This window comes from Salminus brasiliensis, chromosome 7, assembly GCF_030463535.1.
Source record: "Salminus brasiliensis chromosome 7, fSalBra1.hap2, whole genome shotgun sequence".
NCBI classification, from domain to species: domain Eukaryota; kingdom Metazoa; phylum Chordata; class Actinopteri; order Characiformes; family Bryconidae; genus Salminus; species Salminus brasiliensis.
The window spans coordinates 20,858,352-20,878,251 of record NC_132884.1 but is presented as its reverse complement, the minus strand read 5'-3'; the positions used below and the strand labels follow the sequence as shown (position 1 = coordinate 20,878,251).

Genomic DNA, 19,900 nt, shown 5'->3' with positions numbered 1-19,900 from the left:
GCAGAGTCAGCCATGCTACAGCCATACTACAGCCATGTTACAGCATTCCTTGAAGCAGAGAGGGCTAAGGGCCTTGCTCAAGTGCCCAACACTGGCAGCTTAGCAGACCTGGTTAACACACAGCATGAGATCTATAACCCAGTGCTCTAACTGCTAAGCCACTACTGCTTCATGCTCCTATTAATAATATTCATATTATTGTAAATATTTTTACACACCTCTCCTGCACATCTCAGCTACAAATAAAGAGGCAAACTTCACTCACTGTTAATGAACAATTCAGCAGAAGCAACAGCGTTCCCTATAGGTGGGGTTAATCGTAACACACTTGTGTTACACAGCATTAGTATAAATATGAGGCTGAAAACAGGGTGTCAAACATGGAAAATGGATTTTTTTTGTCCACAAAATAGAAAAGCAGGTGCAGTTACACCACAATACCATATAAAATACACTTTATTTACATGATGTCATATATTTTTGATACATTTGTGCATAAAAACCTCCAAAAAACTGAGCATGCTGCTATCTGTGTCCATCGCATGTCCATTCATAATCAACAGAACAAGGCTTTAAAGGTAAAGGATAAAAAGGTAAAGCAGCTTCCAATTATATGGCCAAGGCCTTGTGACTGTGGCTATATTCAATCAGAAACGACATTATGTCTAGCTTGACCAGCCCCTCAGGACCTCTCTCCCTCTCTCTCTCCCCTCCCTTCTTTTTTTCTTCCCTTTTCTGTCTCAGCTCAGTTGAGCACACAGTCCTGAATAATTTATCCAGCTAAAGAATTGCTGTTGTGGACCTGCTGCCTGCAATGGCCTTTAAAGCGACACACACAGGGCATAAGACCACTGACAAATATTCCAAAAGATGCAGCAGTACAGAAAGTACACATGGGGGACATCCGCCTATTCTACCTCACACTGAAGTGATCAGTTTTGAAAACATTAAGCCTAAATGACAATGGACAAAATGCTCATAGCATTGAGTCCAAGCATAATAGCACAGCAGTGAAACGAGGCTACAACTGTGGGTCACAATGTCCATCTTAATAAAAAAATAATTTATGACATGATTCAATAATGAGACTTTCTGCTCTCAAGGCAAACCCTCTTTTCTTGCACCATGTATGCTTCACTGAAAATGAATGATAATTGACTATAGCTATAGCTATTTCTCAAGTCCACAGTAATGCTGTGCCTGTAGTAAAGGCCACTGGTGAGGGTGAGGGCGTTCTGCTGCACCCTAGAGGCCTAACGTTTCCATCATGGATCAAGGCCTACATTTAAAACATGCACATACTCTCTAATATTCTCACTAATACTCTAATATTTTTTTGAGCCAACCAGCTCTTCAGTCAGTCTAAATTGTTCCAGTTTTCACTGACCTAAACGGCATATGTCCAAATGTATGTGGACACCCCTTCTAATGAATGCATTCAGCTACTTTAAGTTGCACCCATTACACAGATGTGCAAATTCACACACACTGCTTGTCTAGTCCCTGTAGAGAAGCACTGCCAATAGAATAGGACTCTCTGGAGCTGATAAACATGGACCTATTGCCCCCCTAGCATTGAGCTGTGGAGCAGTGGAGCTGTGATGGCGCTTCATCCAGTACTTTTGGGATGAGTTGAGAAGTTAAGGGATGCGGTGGGTCATCGATCATCCAACATTCTGACCTCACTAATGCAGCAATAACAGTAGAGGAGGCAGTTACTCTAACAAATGCAGGATAAACTCTTTTTTTGATAACTTTGACTTTAGAGGAACAATAAATGAACAGGTGTCCAAATACTTTTGTCCATATAGTGTATGTTAGCACACAGTCAAGCAGGTCAACAAACCCTTATCACTTATGCAAGTGAACTCTTGCATAAGGAGTACCCGGTCAGGTGCAGTGACCCTAGAACACCAAAGCATTCACTTTTCCACACAGGAGAGACACCTGCAGTGGTTTAACTTTCTGGCTACCATTCGAGGTCTGAAATGGAGGCAGGATCCACAGTGAGTGCTGTAAGGAGCCAGAGGGTCTTGATTGGGGAAGAGATTCGGCCTGCGCTGATCACCATAAAGGAAGGAAAGATCCATAATATCCTGCCTGATCCAGGAGCCGCTCTGTACACAGCTGGAGAGGTAAGCTGATGTTTGAGAGCCCCTGCTGGAAACAGCTGGTACTGCATGCAACACACCTGACTTTACTCATATCCTAGTTGGAGTCAATCAGTCATGATGTTTTGGGTCCAAAGCTTGCTTCTTTAGTTTTGTGTATATATATATATATATATATATATATATATATATATATATACAAAACTTATATAGCTGAAGAAAACTAATACTTAAACATCCAGCAATCTGCACTTCCTTTATATCAATGTTTACTTGTTAGTTACAGTAGCCTTGTGCCTTCAGAACAAAACAAGAAGCATCAGGATTAATCACCCACATTAAAAAAAAATATATTATAAAATTATTTCTTTAATCAACTTATATTTGAGTACATTTGAGAACTGTGAATTTCACTTTTCTCATATTTTTTTTTAAATAAATGAAATTTTCCACTTTATGTCAGTACTGTATGTGCTCTGTGTTCACTGTGTGTAGGTGCTGGATGTGGACAATAGTCTGGTGATGCCAGGTATAGTGGACTGCCATGTTCACGTTAATGAGCCAGGTCGCACAGCATGGGAGGGGTATTGGACCGCAACACGGGCTGCAGCAGCAGGAGGAGTGACCACCATTGTGGACATGCCCCTGTAAGAACACAGACACAGACTCTACCGGTCTATTCTTCATAAATGATCATTTTTATATACCATAAAAAACAACTGCTAAAATCAAATTATGACAAAAAGTGAAAAATGGCAAAATTAGAGATACAAGGTTTTTGTGTGAAAGTGACATTATGTAAATAGAATATAGGAGCTGTGCATTAAAGGGTCCTGTAGGAGTCCTTCCTTTAAAAATAAGTTATGATGAGTGTTACAGTCTAGATGGCTTTTTGGGGCACAAAACAGGGCAGTCAATCAGAACAGTGATTCTTCAGATATATTAATCTTAAAAGCAGCATGTTTAAAAGCAGCACTAAGGGATAAAGAGAGTTAGGAAAATAATTTTTAAATAGATTATGGCTGTCTTTGGTAGAAATAAAACAACAAAATAGCATATTTAATGATAATAATGATACAATACATAAAAAATGGATGATCTGGGCCCTATAGAGATTTTGTACTCCAACACTAACAGCAGAGGGGAACACACAGAAGAACTAATAGGGAAAACACAATCCAGCATCCAGGCTGCACTTTGCACCCTCTAAGGAAAGAATGACACATTATAGCCTTTCTTCTTCCTGCACAGCAACAGCATCCCACCCACCACTACTCTTGAGAACTTCCATGAAAAGCTGCAAGCTGCTATGGGCCAATGCTTTGTGGACACAGCATTCTGGGGAGGGGTCATTCCTGGCAACCAGGTAGTGATGCTTTACATATTGTACTTTTATTTTACTCTAAATACTTCTATTACCACTTTTAGGTATGGACATGGCAAGTATCTGCAACATGCTTGTTTACGTTGGTGATTTACATTAGTGCTATTTGTATTTACACAAGAAATTGTAAAGGAAGGCTCAATTGTCTTGATTTAACCATTGTAATTAATTAAAATTTCCTGAGTGCATTAAGCTCACACTTGAATTTCACAGCAGATTAATTAAGTTAATGAATGAATGAAGATTCGGTTTGATTATTGTGCAATGATTAATCGATACAGGTGAATCATCAGCTTAAAAAATGAATGCATTCTACACCCATGTTACTTTTACAACCCTGTTATTGAATCAGCTTACGTCAGCAACTCCACTTCTCTTATGATATCTCCGGTCCAGCTCGAGCTCAGGCCCATGGTGCGAGCCGGAGTGGCCGGTTTTAAATGTTTCCTCATCTACAGTGGAGTGGATGAGTTCCCCCATGTGAGAGAGAGTGACCTGCATACAGCTATGAGACAGCTCCAAGGGACAGGGAGCGTTCTGCTGGTGAGCCATCTGCTTTCTTTCATCACCTCCATGTTGTTGATTGTTTTATTCACTAGATGTCCACACACACCTGTCCAGTGCTTCTGGCTCGTCTGAGAGATCTCAGCACTCATTATAATTCCAGATTTATGGAGCAGAGGGCACATAGTGAATATAATCAGTATTTAATGGCCAGCTAATTGCAATACTGCAGTTTTATATTATTTACAAACCTTATCAATGCTCTGGACGTTGTTTCGAAGTAGATAAAGGTACGTTAATTAGTAAGTAATAAATGGCATAATAGGACAAAGACATAACACCTTTACCGGCTAAATTGTAATGCTGCGGTTATCTGATTTAGTTCCATGCCGAGAAAGAGGTCCAGCAGCCACTGGCAGAAGACGGAGGTAAGCGAAAGTTAATTCCACTAAGTGCTGAAATAACCCAGTATTCTAAAAATCTAATTTACTTATGATCATATTTATCATTAATAAATGAATGTGCTCAGATTTAAGGCTAGTCTTTTGAGTGATATCAGAAAATAGGTTAGCTTTTAACCTGTAAAACTGAGTGTCTGGCTCTGATGTTACAATGTGGTGCAAAGGCCTAAATGACAAAAGTTCTCACTGAATATTATTTTAAACTAATTTTTCTCTCCAATTTTAGATTTTAGCCAATTACCCAACCGAGTCAGTATGCTGTAATGTTGTCAGTCCCCCCTCCCCCATCATATGACCAACACATGCCTCCTCCGACACATGCGCGACCAGCACCAACTTTTATTATCAAACTGTTGCTGATGCAACATGCTCTGATGCATTGGCTAGCAGAGGCCCTTGCTGGCCTGCATCACAATCAAGTGAAGTAGGGAGAGAGAAAGTCATCTACCCACCCAGAGAGAGCAAGGCCATTTGTGCTCTCTCAGGCTCTGGCTGCTGATGGCAGGGAGCATGACCCGGCAGCTCTATTTAGACCATTTTATTGTCATTAGAAAAACATAAAAGTATTTATGTATCTTTTAAGGTGTTAACAGTGAAAGGTTTGTGGGTTGTACCTGTTTTATTCAGGGTTCCTGCTATAATGTTGCAAACAAAGTAACATATTACCAAAAATAATAATAATAAAAAAAAAACATGCCCATTACAATAATTGAAGCTTGACCTTTGGCCAGTATGACACGATATAATATTCCCTCTTGTGTATTATTGTGTAAATATAGTGTATAACAAAATCCAATTACTCAAGTATTTTCCAATACACATTGCAATACAAATTCCCATATGATCATAACCCATATGCAACTCTTTGCCCTGTTCCTCAGATCCATGCGAGTACTCCACCTTTCTAAGATCCAGACCTGATATCATGGAGCTTGAGGCCATACGAACAGTCACTGAGCTCTGCCTGCACTACCAGTCAGTTCCACTAACACAAGCACTGCACACAGTACTGATCTGAGACCAGTCCTTCAGTCTAATAATCACTGAGAAAGTCTTCATTCACTACATTGGCAACAATATTAATATCAACTATATGTGTGTAGACATCTGATTATCCAATGTTTCTTCTAAAATCAGGGGTTTAAAGTGGGAGTTTGTCATTCCTTTACTGCATGAACAGACAATTCTCTTCAGGACAGTCTTTACACAATTGACCGATTTGATTGCATTCAGCCACACGAGTATTAGTGAGTATTAGTATTTTTCTGCAGGGTTCGATGCCACATTGTGCACTTATCTTCAGCCCAGTCTCTGGAGTTAATCCGGACTGCCAGGCAGGCTGGAGCTCCATTAACTGTGGAGACGACCCATCACTACCTCACCCTGTCTGCAGAGGACATCCCATCCAGGGCCACCCAGTTCAAATGCTGCCCACCCATAAGAGGCATAGCCAACCAGGTGAGAGACATGGAAGAAGTGCTTGTCTGAAGCAGATATTGATTTACAGTAGATGGCACTATATTCCACTCAGGATGAAGCATGTTAAAGATTCCCCTCAAGGGAGCACAAAATAACTTTAACCTGCAAACAGCAGCAGCACCTCACCCCTGAAGTACTGGATAAGGTACCACCTTTCCAAAGAACACAGTACCACTGCTCCACAGCTCAATAATTTACACCCCTCTAGTCTACACCTGGCATTAGGCATGGTGGCAATAGGTTCATAGGTTCAATGCCAAGAACTACTAATGTCACAGTTAAAAGGCCTTACCACTCTCACCATCACAGTATACCTACTCAATAAACCACATGTATAGACTTAACACCAATGGAAGCTGATGAAAACATCCACATTAAATTCTCCCCATTGGTCACACACTTAGTCCTGCATGTATAGCCTAGTCCCAGGCAGCAACACTAATGTCAAAACACTGACATGAATATTGATTTTTTTCAAAAGATAACGTATAGTTATATATATATTTTTTAACACAGAACACAAGGGTTTGACTAAATGTGTGTGACTGTTAATGAGTTTGACAGTTCCATGTGACCTTCCTATTCAGATCCTACATTCCTGTTGAATGTGTAAGTGTATGTGTGTATCACTGCAAATGAGCAGAAATGGCTATGTTAAGCTTCTTTGCTGAATCTAGATGTACAGTTTAGATGTAGCTTATTAATTCAGTTGCGCTGAAAGTTAAACTTGCCAAGTCCAAGGACTTATAACTTCCTGTTAGTGATCATGATTGACTACAGCTGGTAGCTACTCTGTACCAACTTGAAAAGGGGTTGTTTTGCAGCATTCAATGTATTGATCCACATTAATTACAATAAGAAAGTCCAGGGAGCTCAGAGTTATTTCATAAAATTTGTAGTTCAAAGATCTGCACATAAGCACAAGTTATTGGAAGGTGTAGTTACTTTGCCAGTGTCTGGATGAAGACCCAAACGGTCACCCTTAGCTAAGAGGAGAATAGTTTGGATGTTCAGGAACAACCCAAGAACCACCAAGACACATGCTTGCCATGAACTGGAAGCTGTTGGAACACTAGTGTTTACAGTCAAGCAGGTTTTATTCAAGAAAGAAGCCCCTTCTCCAAAATGGACACTTTCAAGCTCGAGTAAAGTTTGCAGCTGACCACATGGACGGATGGAGGGAAAAATGTCTTCTGGAGGAAAGTTTTATAGTCAAATGAGGCAAAGGTTGAACTGTTTGGCCACAATGAGGCATCTGCCTCTAAGAACAACGTACTGTTAAGTGTGGTGGTAGCATAGTGTGTTGCTACATATTGGATGGAATAATGAAAAATGACAACTACTTTAGAAATCTTTAGCAAAACCTCAAACCGTCAGCAAGACAGTGGACTCTTGGCCACAATTGGGTGTTTGAACAGGACTATGACCCCAAACACACAAAAGTTGGGCCTGTGCCAGAGAACCAACACATTTAATAGCATGCTAAACTCATGCTAGGATGTTTTGCTAGGAAGAGTGTTCAAATATTCAAACAGAATTCTGCTAGAAGCTACCAAAAGCATCTCATTTTGCCACCAAAAAGAACAATTCAAAGAAATGATTGAATATCCAATATTGCCATGACATTCATTGTCATGGCGAGTGTACGTAACCCCTCTAAACAGAGTAAACAAACATGTTGTAGTGACTTAATTATAAAAAACGTCTGAAATCACTAGTCTTTTTAAAGGCCACTTTCAGTTCTTCTCCTCTCACTCTATGTCATGTCATGTCAGTGATGATGTGAATAAGCTGCTGATCTAAAGAGAAAAATCCATCTGTTTCTTGAATCCCCCTCAGGAGCAGCTGTGGTCAGCATTAAAAGCTGGTGATATAGACATGGTTGTGTCTGACCACTCTCCCTGCACACCCAACCTCAAACACCTGGAGAGTGGGGATTTCACTCAGGCTTGGGGCGGCATCTCCTCTCTGCAGTTTGGTAGGTTGTACCCCATATGCCATCAGATTTAACAGGACCTTTAGGCTATGATGGGCCAAAGTTCTGCTTCATGCAAAGCAGTGGGTCAGGACCTGTTTACCAGTCCGACTAATAATTTACACCACACTCACTAATGTTTAAATATCAGGTCAAAGTCTCTGTCTACAGTTCTACTCAAAAACCCATTCAAGCATAGTGCCACGAGAATGAGGTTATGTCCCAAATGATTATTTTGCTCTGTTCAGAAGTTACTGCTAATATACAATTACAGTTTCTTTAAATAGTATTAGTTATGTATTATTAAAATGACATTATATAGCACTTCTTTATATATATGGCAATACAGTATGCCCAACACTGCTTTACTGTCTCAAAAATAATAACGAATTGTTATTAACAGATTATTACTAGTATGAACATACACTGTATGTCCAAATGTATGTGGACACCTCTTCTTTTGAATGCATTAAGCTACATTAAGTTTGACCCTTTGCAGACACAACTGGGCAAATGCAAACACAGTTTGTCTAGTCCCTATAGAGAAGTCCTGCCAACAGAATAGGACTCTCTGGAGCATGCCTAATGCCAGGCGTAGACTAGAGGGGTGTAAAGCCTCCCTAGTACTAAGCTGTGGAGCAGTGGTACTGTGTTCTTTGGAAAGGTGGTACCTCATCCAGTACTTCTGGGATGAGGTGGGAAGTTGGGGATGATGTGGGGTGGTGATCGTCCAACATCCTGACCTCACTAATTCCTCTAGCAAAAGCAGGATAAACTCTTTTAGTACCCTTGATTTCAGAAGAAGCAATAAATGAACAGGTGTCCCAATACTTTTGTCCACAACAGTACATATAAAGGGGTATCCAAGGATTTCCATCAGACTGCAATTACTAATTACTACATATAATAAAAATTCATAATTCCTAATGTATTCCTCAATAGTTTTTTTTTTTCCAACTGCACAGAAATTGCTATACACTCTGTAAAATATTCCAAATAGATCTGCTTAAGTTGTCTGTGATTTAATCCTCTATCATTTCTTGACTTAGGTCTTCCTCTGTTCTGGAGCTCAGCTTGCAATAGAGGTCTCTCCATTCCTGACGTGGTGAGACTCCTGTGTAAAAAACCTGCACAACTGTGTCGCCTTGACAACCAAAAAGGCAGTCTAACGCCAGGTCACGATGCAGATTTAGTCATCTGGGATCCAGAGAAAGAACTCACGGTGAGTAAGAGGGGATGTTTTATGTCTCACACGGCTACCATGGCAGGCTTTAAAACAACAGCAAGGAAGGAATTGAGTGTATAAGTGGGTAAGTAGGTTGACATTGACAATTTTACATGTTCCTCTGCAATATTTCAGGTGAAACAGGACAACATACATCACAAAAATAAAGTAAGTCACTTTTGTATTCTTTCTATAATAACACAATACGAGCAGACATCATTCATTCTTTCTGTGTCTTTTCAGTTGACCCCATATCTTGGCCTTGCACTACGTGGAGAGGTTAAAGGTACCATAGTTCGAGGAAAACTGGTGTACTTCAATGGCTCCTTCAGTCCTCAGGCTCTAGGACAACCCTTACTCATAGACCACAGCCCAACACCGGCAGCTCTGTGAAGACACAAAACACCACTGCCACTGTACTCACTTTAACTGCTTAGACAGTTTATACATTAACCTTTTACAGTATCATTCACTTAACCATATACACCTGTGACATTAGTATACCCTATACACAGCCATAACATTAGCACCACCTACCTAACAGTCTAGGTCTACCAACAACAGAAGTGACCATTTGAGGCATGCCTTCAGACCTCTTGTGGTATCTGTCTTCAAGACATTAGCAGCAGATCCTTTAAGTCCCGTAAGTTGTCAAGTTGGTCCTCCATGGATCCCATGTCCAGCCCCTATCACCAGTTCACTTGCTGGATGTTTTGGTCTAGTCACCCTTGTTAAAGTGGCTCAGATCCTTACGCTTGCCCATTGTCCTGCTTTTAACACACAACCCTCAAGAACTGACTGCTCACTTACAGTCTTTTCTCCCACTCCTTGACAGATTGTACTGTAGATGAAGATAATCAATGTTTCTCACTTGGTGCTAATGTTGGTGCTGATCGGTATATGGCCATATAACCCATTTCTGACACACGTTACGGCTTGTGGGACCTGCTAGAGAAGCTGCAAGCGATGCACAATGCCAATCGTCAGCAAGAGAGGTATGAAGCCCAACAGCAATGAGCTGTGGAGCACTGGAACTGCGTTCTCTAGAGTCTTGGAGCTTCATCCAGTACCTTAATAAAGGCCCTTGATGTTTACATTAGATGAACAGGTGACTACAAAGATCTAAATATGTAGTTTATTGTTGTTGTCATGCAAAAACCTTGTATTTCAATTGTTGCCATCTTTTTGATAAAACCATTCAACACAGATTTCCAATAAATGTTTAGAAGCAGCCATTTTTGAGATATTTGGAGGCTCATTTGTCTGACAGCACTGGTATATTGCAGTAAAAGCTTTGATTTCTGCCAATAAAAACATTGTGTTTTGTGGAAATAAGATTCCCTGTGGTTTATAATTTCTGTAACTGTAAGGCAACTGTAACAGAGATAAGCAACAAAGGTCAGGCCTACCAAAGATATTACGTATCGGAGCCTTCTGCTCACTAAAACTGGACAAAATCCTACAACGCATTGCAAGCCTTGTGTTACTATTAACAAGTACATCTGATTCATTTCTGATTTATACATGAATGCATTTACACAGTCATCAAAAACAGATCTGGCATGAAAACAGATCACCAAAAAGTTCTCTATAAGCATGCCTCGCTCTATCTAACTAAGTTCTGAGGTTGTGTGTGTGTTAAAGGGGGAATAAGTCAATGCACGTGTAAATGATTAACACTCAAATGCAGCAGCCCACGGTTTAAAGGAGTATAGCTGAAAAACAAAGCCTTCAGGTTAAAAGGTTCTCTTTTTTTGGTGTTTTTAATTTAAAATGACTCCTTTTTATGCTGTTGTGGTCTACTTTGTCTTGTGAACACATTTTACAACCTCTCACCACTTGTGTTGTATCTGAAAACTGAGATCATGTTTTCTCCCGTCTGTAGAGGATTTGTTGTCCACCAAGCCTACCTGACAGGAGGCGAGGTTACAGAGGCAAGAGGACTGGCTGATTAAGAAAGGCTGCAGTTTGCTCTTTTTCACTGACAGGGCCACACGCAGCACCAGCATGTCGTCTCTCTCTGTTCCGCCACCACAATGTCTTTTACAGCCTTTTACAGTCCCACATCGCTACCTTTTTGGACCAGGACCTTCCAACGTGCCACCACGAATCGTGACAGCTGGGGCACAACCAATGTTAGGCCATCTGCATGCAGAGACAATTGAGGTAAAGTACTTTGTATATATGACCATATACCACAACCAGCCATGACCATTATGCTGTCTTAAACCTGGAAAATGTGGTGTTAACCAAACAAAATCCTTCCATAGTAAGCATGCTATAGTGTACTGTTTAATAATGAACAGAAATACAGAAATGTAACATTTGCATTTCAAGCATAATAAGCCATTATGTCAACTGCTTATCGAAGGAATGCGCTCTTCACTGGTGTTTAAAGACAGTGAAAGACTGTTAAGGCAACCAGTGAAAGACAAGCCTAGATACTGGTCTTCAATATGTCTAAAGGAATGATGGATCAAGCCGAGCTGTACTTAAAGTTTGAAGAGCTCGAGATACAGATTGAGCTTTGACCACTGGCATCAGTTAGGAAGGTCTGTGGTCTTTTGGCTTTGCAGGATAGCGTCAGGGTACTGCTACATTCTGGTTCAGTAGCAAGAGCCTTATGGCACCTATAGGAAGATCGGGCAGTAGTGTGTTGCAGTAGTTAGATAGAAAAAGCTGCTGGTCGGCCAGAGAAATGGTTCAACGTTGGACGTTGTGTAGAGGAGAAACCTGCATGACTGCTGCAAGTCAGACATGCAACGTAAGCTGAGAACCATAATGATGATCACCCAGTCTCAAACACCTTCAGACAGACTGACCAAGGAGTTCTTGAGTGGGATGGCAAGACTGTGGTGAGGAGCTGAAGAGGGGATGAAGAGTAGTTCAGTCTTGCTGGGTTTCAGGTTGTGCTGACGGGCTGCTATTTATGAAGAAATGTCAGGCAAACAGTTCAAGGTGCTGTCACTCTTCAAAATGACAACCTTTACAGGAGCAGGATAAAACCTTCTTAACTTTCAATGGAAGTCAGTGGAAAAAGATCATTTTGGAGCATTTCTAATGGTTCATCCATCACACACAGTACTTCCCCACTCCCACATGGTTCCACAGTTTCTGTGGTCTTCTTCTAAGTCTGCACTCGGGTGATGTCAGCAACATATGTGCCTATAGTGTGCGAGTCCTCGAAAGCGCCAGGTTTAAAAGCATTCAAGGGGGACAGAATAATGTATGCATGCTGGAGTGGAACAATTAATGTCACTTTATTATTATAATTATTATTATTATTATTATTATTATTATTAATATTATTGTGGGACAGTTATTTATGTATATATAGATGCTGCTAAAAGGGAATTGTGGGCGCAGTTGAGCCCGCTTCATGGCGGCCCTTGCCAAAGGACTTAGTAAGGATGAATATATGGCTCTTGTGGACACCCTTTAGACAGAGAAATGGGGCACCTTGCAGCCTCGCATGCATGAGCACATGGCCATTAGGGACCGGGGGATAAAGAACAACTGTGAAAAATGAAAAACTACAAAAATGGAGATATGATGTTCCACCTGGGCATTAACGACATGTATGTATGTATGTTCTGCAGTTATGAGAGTGAGGATATGATGTGTGGCCCCATATATGGACCTAAGCTTTAAGTGGTTAATATATATAAAGGCATCACTCCTGAGCCTTTTATATAAATACACACAGTGTAGTTCCTGAATGTTTGTACAGTATCTGTGTAAATTATACAGTATCAGTAAATTTATACAGTATCTGTTCTTATTTAAAGTAGATTATGGATCATGTCAAGAGTGGAATTCAGTACGCATTCCAGACCCAGAACCGCGTGACCCTGGCTGTAAGTGGTCCAGGACATGCTGCCATGGAATGTGCCATCTTTAACTCAGTGGAGCCTGGGGAGAGCGTGCTGATTGCAGTCAATGGCATCTGGGGCGAGAGAGCTGCCGAGATGGCGGAGAGAATTGGTATGAACTGCAGCACTTTAGAGTTTGTGAATACCAAGTAAATTGGAGAATTGTGAACTCCTCACAGTCAGTTGATGCTCTTGCTCTGTAACAGGTGCCAAAGTGAACACCATTGCAACATCTGCTGGCAAGTACTTCACCAATGATGAAATTGAGCAGGTAATGCTACCGCAGAAGACTGTGTGTAAAAATAATACGTACCACACATTTGCAGAATAGCAAGGGGATTTTAATACACTTTCCATTTGCATATTATTATCTGTTTCCCTTATTTAAAAAAATATATATTATTTTTGAATACTGCAATTCCAGTCTTTCCAGAGCCATGCCACCTTGCCATCAGCAGCCAGAGTCCGAGAGAGCACAACTGGTCGTGCTTTCTTAGGGTGGGCAGATGGCTCTCTCTTTCCCCTGACTACTGAAGGCACGGTGGCATGGCTCGGCATTGATAGCAAAAGGCAACAGCTGGCTTTGCATGTATCAGAGCAGACCTATGTTATATATATATATATATATATAATTTTTTTTTGTTAATTTTCTGTTGCCACTTGTACAGGGTAAAGATTCAATCATTTCTTACCATTTTAGGCCCAATGCGTATTTATTAGGACAAATATATTTTACAGCATTTGTTTCAGTTAGTTTTAATTCTGAAATGGTTTTATGGTTCATGTACTTTTTTTTCTTATAATTCTTTGTTGTAGATTTAACTTGCTATAATATGCTATAATATAATAGTGTCATTATTATTTATATAGGCATTAAGGCGATATAGGCCAGTTCTGTTCTTCCTCACACATGGAGAGTCTTCTACGGGAGTGGTTCACCCTATAGATGGCATTGGAGAACTCTGTCACAAGTGAGAACTCAACTACAACTTAACTCTTACATGTTGTGTTTGTTATACACTGATCAGCTATAGCATAACAAGCATAGCAACACAGCACCACTGACAGGTGAAGTGAAAAACATTGATTATCTTCATCTACAGTGGTACAGAAAAACAGGCAAGCATAAGCTTTCGAGTCACTTTGACAAGGACCAAACTGTGAAGGCTAGACGACTAAATCAGAACATCTCCAAAACATCAGTCAGGTCTTGTGGGATTGTTCTGGTATGCAGGGAACAATCAGTGAACCGCCTAAGGCTCAGTGATGCGATTCATGGAGGTCTCACCCCACAACTTACAGGACTTGAAGGATCTCATTGGTCATAGCGGTTGTGGTGGCACAATGGGCACCCATTCAATATTAGGCAGGTGGTATTAATGTTATGGCTGATCAGTATATATTCTCAATAGCATAAAAAATACTGTACTTATTTTATTCTTCATGCATCTGTATTCATCACTTGTTCAGGACAAATCCATAAAGCGGTGCCTATAATTTACTGTATTGATGTGCTATTGGTCAGGTATGACTGTTTGTTCTTGGTTGACTCTGTCGCAGCGCTGGGAGGTACTCCGATATACATGGACAAGCAAGGTACTAGTATATTCACTCACTTACTTGACATGATGTCAGTGTTATGTTAACAAAACATGTCTCAGAAATGTAAGTAACTTTATAGAAGGAAAATCTTCAGGAGTATCTTCAGTTAACGTCATTGTGGCCCATTTCTGTTGGTTCTTTCCTCCAGAATTGTTGATGCAATGTAAAGTGAAGTTGGTGTGCTCATGACATGACGGTGATCGTATGACAAAATCAGGTCTTAACATTTTACAGATAAGCTGTACACACTAAAAGCACGTTATGATTTTTTAGGCATCGACATCTTGTACACGGGCTCTCAGAAGGTCTTAAACGCTCCTCCAGGAACTGCACCCATCTCCTTCAGTGAGCGAGCATGGTGAGAAAGCCAGACTGAACTCTGGTTGCTCAGATGAAGCTCAGTTGGAATTGATCTCTCTCTAACATGCCTGTACTTCTGTTTACCCAAACAGCAACAAAATCTTCAACAGGAAGACTAAGCCTGTGTCTTACTTTCTGGACCTGAGCTGGCTGGCCAACTACTGGGGTTGTGACGGAAAGCCTGTGCGCAGGTGAGTAATCATTCATCTGTGTTGCCAAAGGTCAGACTAAGCCTTGGGAGTTTGATGTGAGAGAAAAGGCTACAGTAAAGGAAGAGGAATTGTCCTAACCTTACCACAGCACTTACTCATATCACAGAAAACTGATCTTCTCTTCTCTAGCTACCACCACACCGGGCCTGTCACTGGATTATACAGCCTGAGAGAGGGGCTTGCCATCCTGGCAGAAACAGTGAGAATTCCTTGTTTTATATATATCTTAACTTAAGGCAGAACCTTTACACTGTCGCAACCTCCTTCACTGCCTCCATGTTTGTTGTCTTTTGACTCTGAATTTCCCTCTAGTGGATGCATCGCTTAACATCCATACCAATGGAAAAAAAAATATATACAAGTGTTTGGGCAGTGATGGTTACATCAAAATGGCTGAAAATCTTACTTTCCATATGCAAAGGGAATTAAAATGTGCCTTAAGATCCCAAATTAAAATGAAAAACTCATAACATGCCTCACGTTTGGTTTGCTAATGTCCAACAGCCAGTGTATTTGGATTTGCTGAAAGAATTGCGTTGGATTTTGAAATTTAAAGCTAATTTGAATGAATGAATGCCATCCCATTCTTGTCTCTTTCAGGGCCTTGAAAATTCCTGGAAACGACACAAAGATGTGGCAGAGTACTTTCATATGGGATTGGAGAGGATGGGCCTGAGGTTGTTTGTGGAGGACAAGGTAGTATTCTATAGAGGATAAAAGAGCTTTGAGAAAGTTGAAGAATTTATTCTCATACGCACAGGGACATATTTCCCGACTGTCAAAGACACTGTATGGTATGGTATAATACTAAGGATGGAATATTATAATATAATGAACCATACACTCGCTAAGAACTTTTTAGGAACACTGCATAGAACCCAATGTGGTCTTCTTTTGTTGTAGCCCGTTCACCTCAAGGTTCGACATGTTGTGCATTCTGAGATGCTTTTCTGCTCACCTCAATTGTACAGAGGTGGTTGTCTGAGTTACTGTAGACTTTCTGTCAACTGCAAACAGTCTGGCCATGATCTGCTGACCTCTCACATCTACAAGACATTTCATTCCTGTCCGCTAAAGTGCCGCTCACTGGATGATTTTCTTTATTATAACATTATGAGTAAACTCTGAAGACAGTTGAACTGAAAATCCCAGGAGATGAGCAGTCATAGAAATACTCAAATCAGCCTGCCCAGCACCAACAATCATGCCATGCTCAAAATCACTGAGACTGTATGGTTCCCTCATTCTGGTGGTTGATTCAAATGTGGTGTAAATGATATGCAAATACCCTGGTGGCTCAGCAGTTAGAGCTTCAGGCTATTAATAACAGGATGTGGGTTTGATACCTGGGCTCGGCAAGCTGCCACTGTTGGGCCCTTGAGCAAGGCCCTTCACCCTCTCTGCTCCCGGGGCACCACAGCAATCCGCTCCAGGCACATGTGCTCACTGTCCATTGTGTGTTTCACTGGTGTGTATGTGTGTGTTCACTGCACGGATGGGTTAAAGGAGAAAGCCAAAAATGTCACAAATGGTGTATAAGGTGGTCTTGTCTTGAAGATGCTGATCCTTATGTAACACACGTTACTGCTTCCACGTGATTGGATAATTGGATAATTGTATGAATGAGTAGGCTTATAGGTCTTCCTATAATAATAAACATATATAAGACATGCATCCAATCTATCACTGCAGTCTAAGGAAAAGCTTGTTTCTGTATACTGTATTAAATGCAGCTTCTGTTCAACAGCACATCGCTCTGCAGTTAGGTCTACAATCATGGAATGTGCATAGCAGCTGTTTCGTGTTTCATGGGCAGGCCTGGAATGGGGGGACCTGTCCAGGCAGTCTTAGAGACCAGCATATCGCTGGACAGTCATTTGTGTCAATACAGTGAGGGGGTGTGTTATAGCTGTAGGGGGGAAGGGGGCATCATGTCATGTCATGTCTAATGCTCTGGAAATAGAAACTCTTCCATAACCCGTTGGTCCTTACAATGGGTGTGTACGTGATGTTTGATAAACCATGAACCACAAAACTACAGTAAGGCTTATTCTGTTGTCTGTCAGAAAGCAAGACTGCCCACCGTTACTACAATAGTAGCTCCACCAGGGTACGAGTGGAGAGAGATCACAGGCTACATCATGAAGAATCACAACATAGAGATCTCCGGAGGCCTTGGGCCCTCTGTTGGCATGGTACAGACTCATCTGTTTGTAATTTATTACATGGTACCTACATTGCCTGTGTACACGACATTTTGACCTGTGTTCTGGTTGGCAGGTACTGCGCGTGGGGTTGATGGGCTGTAACAGCACGAAGGGGCATGTAGACATGATCTTGCAGGCTCTGGCTGACGCACTGAAACACTGCCACAGGAGTAGAGTGTGACAGCACTGGTTTAGTACTGAATTACTCTCTCAGTTCTAATCCTGAAGGGTAATTTGATATTTTCACGCTGATGTTAACCCAGATGTTGCTCTAAAAAATAAAACAACATACATAACATTGTTCTAACAGTTTGAGTTTTGATTTTAACAATTATCCAGCTATGCCATATGACTATATGATATATGGGTTTACATATGTTTTGATTGTCTGATTTTTTTTCTGACCTCGCTCTTTATTGCTCTCTCAGTCTCTCACTCTCTGTCTCTCTCTCTCTATTACCCAAAACAAACACACAGCATGAATCATTCACAGAGCCCCTGAAAGAGTTTTTTTTATAATGGCTAAAAAATGTAATGGCTATCAAATATTTTTTTTTATAATGGCTAAAAGCGTTATAAATAAATAAAACCATTATAAACGTTTGAACTGGCTTCAAAAAGGCTTATTTTTTTTCTGAAATGATTACAGGGATAACTTAAGCGCAATTACCTCCTCTGCCCAGTAGATGGCAATACGCCATTAAGGCAGCATCCTTCACTATACCCACTGTTTACAGATCAGGGGTGATGGCAGAAGTTAGTGATGGCTGTGTCTGAAACTGAAGGGAGCTGGCTTGATGCTATGCTGCCTGGACTGTCTCACAAGTCAGTGTTTTAGAGGGCAGTGTGGTGATGAAGGTCTCGGAATAACCGAATCACGAAGGCTATAATACGTCGTGACGTGGCTGAGATATCGACAGCTGTGATAACATTAACTACAGCATCTAATAAAAATAAAAGGCTATCATACTGAACTTCGATTCACTGTGTCTTCCTGCCTCAGAATCCTGTCTGTGTGGGCCCTATATATATATATATATATATATATATATATATATATATATATATACAATGACAATGTCTTTGTACACTAGCTAGCTATATGTCCAAATATTTGTGGACACCCCTCTAATAAATGCATTCAGCTCATTTAAGTTGCGCCCAATGCTGACAGAGATGTGCAAATGTACACATACAGCTTGTCTAGTTCCTGTAGAGAAGTATTGCCAATAGAATAGGACTTTTAGGAACAGATGAACATGAACCGTGTTTAAGTATATATTAAGAGTATTTAACTACTGGCAGCATCGGCTGTTTCACTGCAGGCACTTATAACACCTGAAGGAGAAGTATTCCTCACAAATATGTTATGTTGAGTATAAGTAAAGCATTAGCATTTTAAATATCCAGAAATGCCTGAAAATGTATCTAGAAATCTGCCAGACCTGCGGGGTCGTGGACTCTTAAATTGAAATCAGGAAGCGAGCTTCGTTGTGTTGATAATGTGAAAAGGCGCGAGACTGAAGGAGTGTGGCCGGACTCTGCAGAGGCTTTGTTTTGGGCCCCTCCGATTTCAGGCGTCATCTGATTATTTAGTTAAAAAAAAAAAGAGCCATGACTTTCAGAAGAGGTGCACTGATTGTGCTGGAGGGAGTGGACAAGGCTGGGAAGACCACGCAGTGTAAAAGACTCGTCCAGGCGCTGCAGCAGAGCGGGCGGCAGGCTGAGCTGATGAGATTTCCCGGTAAACGTTTACGAAGTCTTTTCACTCTGACTAGAGCTAGCGACAGATCTGGACCCTGTTTCAAGAAGGCAGCTTGGGTAGTATTAGTTAGAGACGAATTTGATTATTCCGTGATATAAAGTCTCGGTTTACGGCGTCAACAAACAGTCCAGCTCCAGTAGTTTGAGAAAAGTCTGTGATTACACAAACACGGCAAACAGGATTACGTGACGTTGTTAAAAAAAAAAAAACACCCTTTTTATCGATATATATATATCGATATGAGGACATGTTCGCTGTGTTTATACAGTGTCTCAAAATGCACGTTAGGGGTCTATAATAAACGTGTTGGTTCAGGGGAAGTAGAACGGAGCCAATCACAGAGCCTTTCTGCTTCCACGTGGCCGCGGCGACCAATGGAACGTCAGCATTTGAAAGGTCGCCCCACCTCCTGGAGGGAAAAGACGAAGGGCGTCTCTACGGACCCCGAATGGTCGCTGGGACATTTTCAGCACGTCTCCTCAGTTTTCAGAGTGATGACCTCGACTTGTTAGATGAAGAGTAATGTCGTTTGTTGACTGAAAGCACCACTGTCACTGTTAAGATAAGAATAATCCACTACGGTCCTGATCACAACACGAGTAATGTGGCATCAGTTTAACAGAGCAGGGCTGCGGCCAGTAGCTGTAAGCCTAGCTAGAAAGAACACGTGTAGGGGTCGCCAATAAACAGACTGTATGATTGTAGCTGTGAGACCTGAGTGAGGCTTACTCATTTTAGTCTAC

General features: G+C 41.1%; 3 protein-coding genes across 3 annotated transcripts in view; all 3 read left to right on the top strand.

The window, feature by feature from the left end:
- The first annotated feature begins 1,988 nt into the window (after positions 1 to 1,988).
- Positions 1,989 to 10,418, top strand: LOC140559469 (allantoinase, mitochondrial). Its single transcript, XM_072682983.1, has 11 exons — positions 1,989 to 2,135; positions 2,607 to 2,758; positions 3,363 to 3,477; positions 3,892 to 4,038; positions 4,382 to 4,427; positions 5,342 to 5,435; positions 5,732 to 5,918; positions 7,779 to 7,917; positions 8,964 to 9,136; positions 9,275 to 9,307; positions 9,383 to 10,418. The coding sequence occupies exons 1-11, from the start codon at positions 1,989 to 1,991 to the stop codon at positions 9,530 to 9,532; spliced, it is 1,383 nt and encodes a 460-aa protein (XP_072539084.1). The 3' UTR covers positions 9,533 to 10,418.
- A 679-nt stretch (positions 10,419 to 11,097) lies between these two features.
- On the top strand, positions 11,098 to 17,725 carry agxta (alanine--glyoxylate and serine--pyruvate aminotransferase a). The gene is made up of 11 exons (XM_072682982.1): positions 11,098 to 11,305; positions 12,931 to 13,123; positions 13,218 to 13,282; positions 13,882 to 13,982; positions 14,537 to 14,607; positions 14,887 to 14,971; positions 15,066 to 15,164; positions 15,315 to 15,384; positions 15,786 to 15,881; positions 17,252 to 17,380; positions 17,466 to 17,725. Exons 1-11 carry the CDS (start codon positions 11,147 to 11,149, stop codon positions 17,571 to 17,573), a joined length of 1,176 nt encoding a protein of 391 aa, XP_072539083.1. The 5' UTR covers positions 11,098 to 11,146; the 3' UTR covers positions 17,574 to 17,725.
- Positions 17,726 to 18,895: 1,170 nt separating this feature from the next.
- dtymk (deoxythymidylate kinase (thymidylate kinase)) overlaps positions 18,896 to 19,900 on the top strand; it is a 5,889-nt gene continuing 4,884 nt past the window's right edge. The window contains exon 1 of the mRNA XM_072684074.1: positions 18,896 to 19,136. Within this exon, the coding sequence (XP_072540175.1) occupies positions 19,007 to 19,136 (130 nt within the window). The 5' untranslated portion in view covers positions 18,896 to 19,006. The remainder of the gene's footprint in view (positions 19,137 to 19,900) is intronic.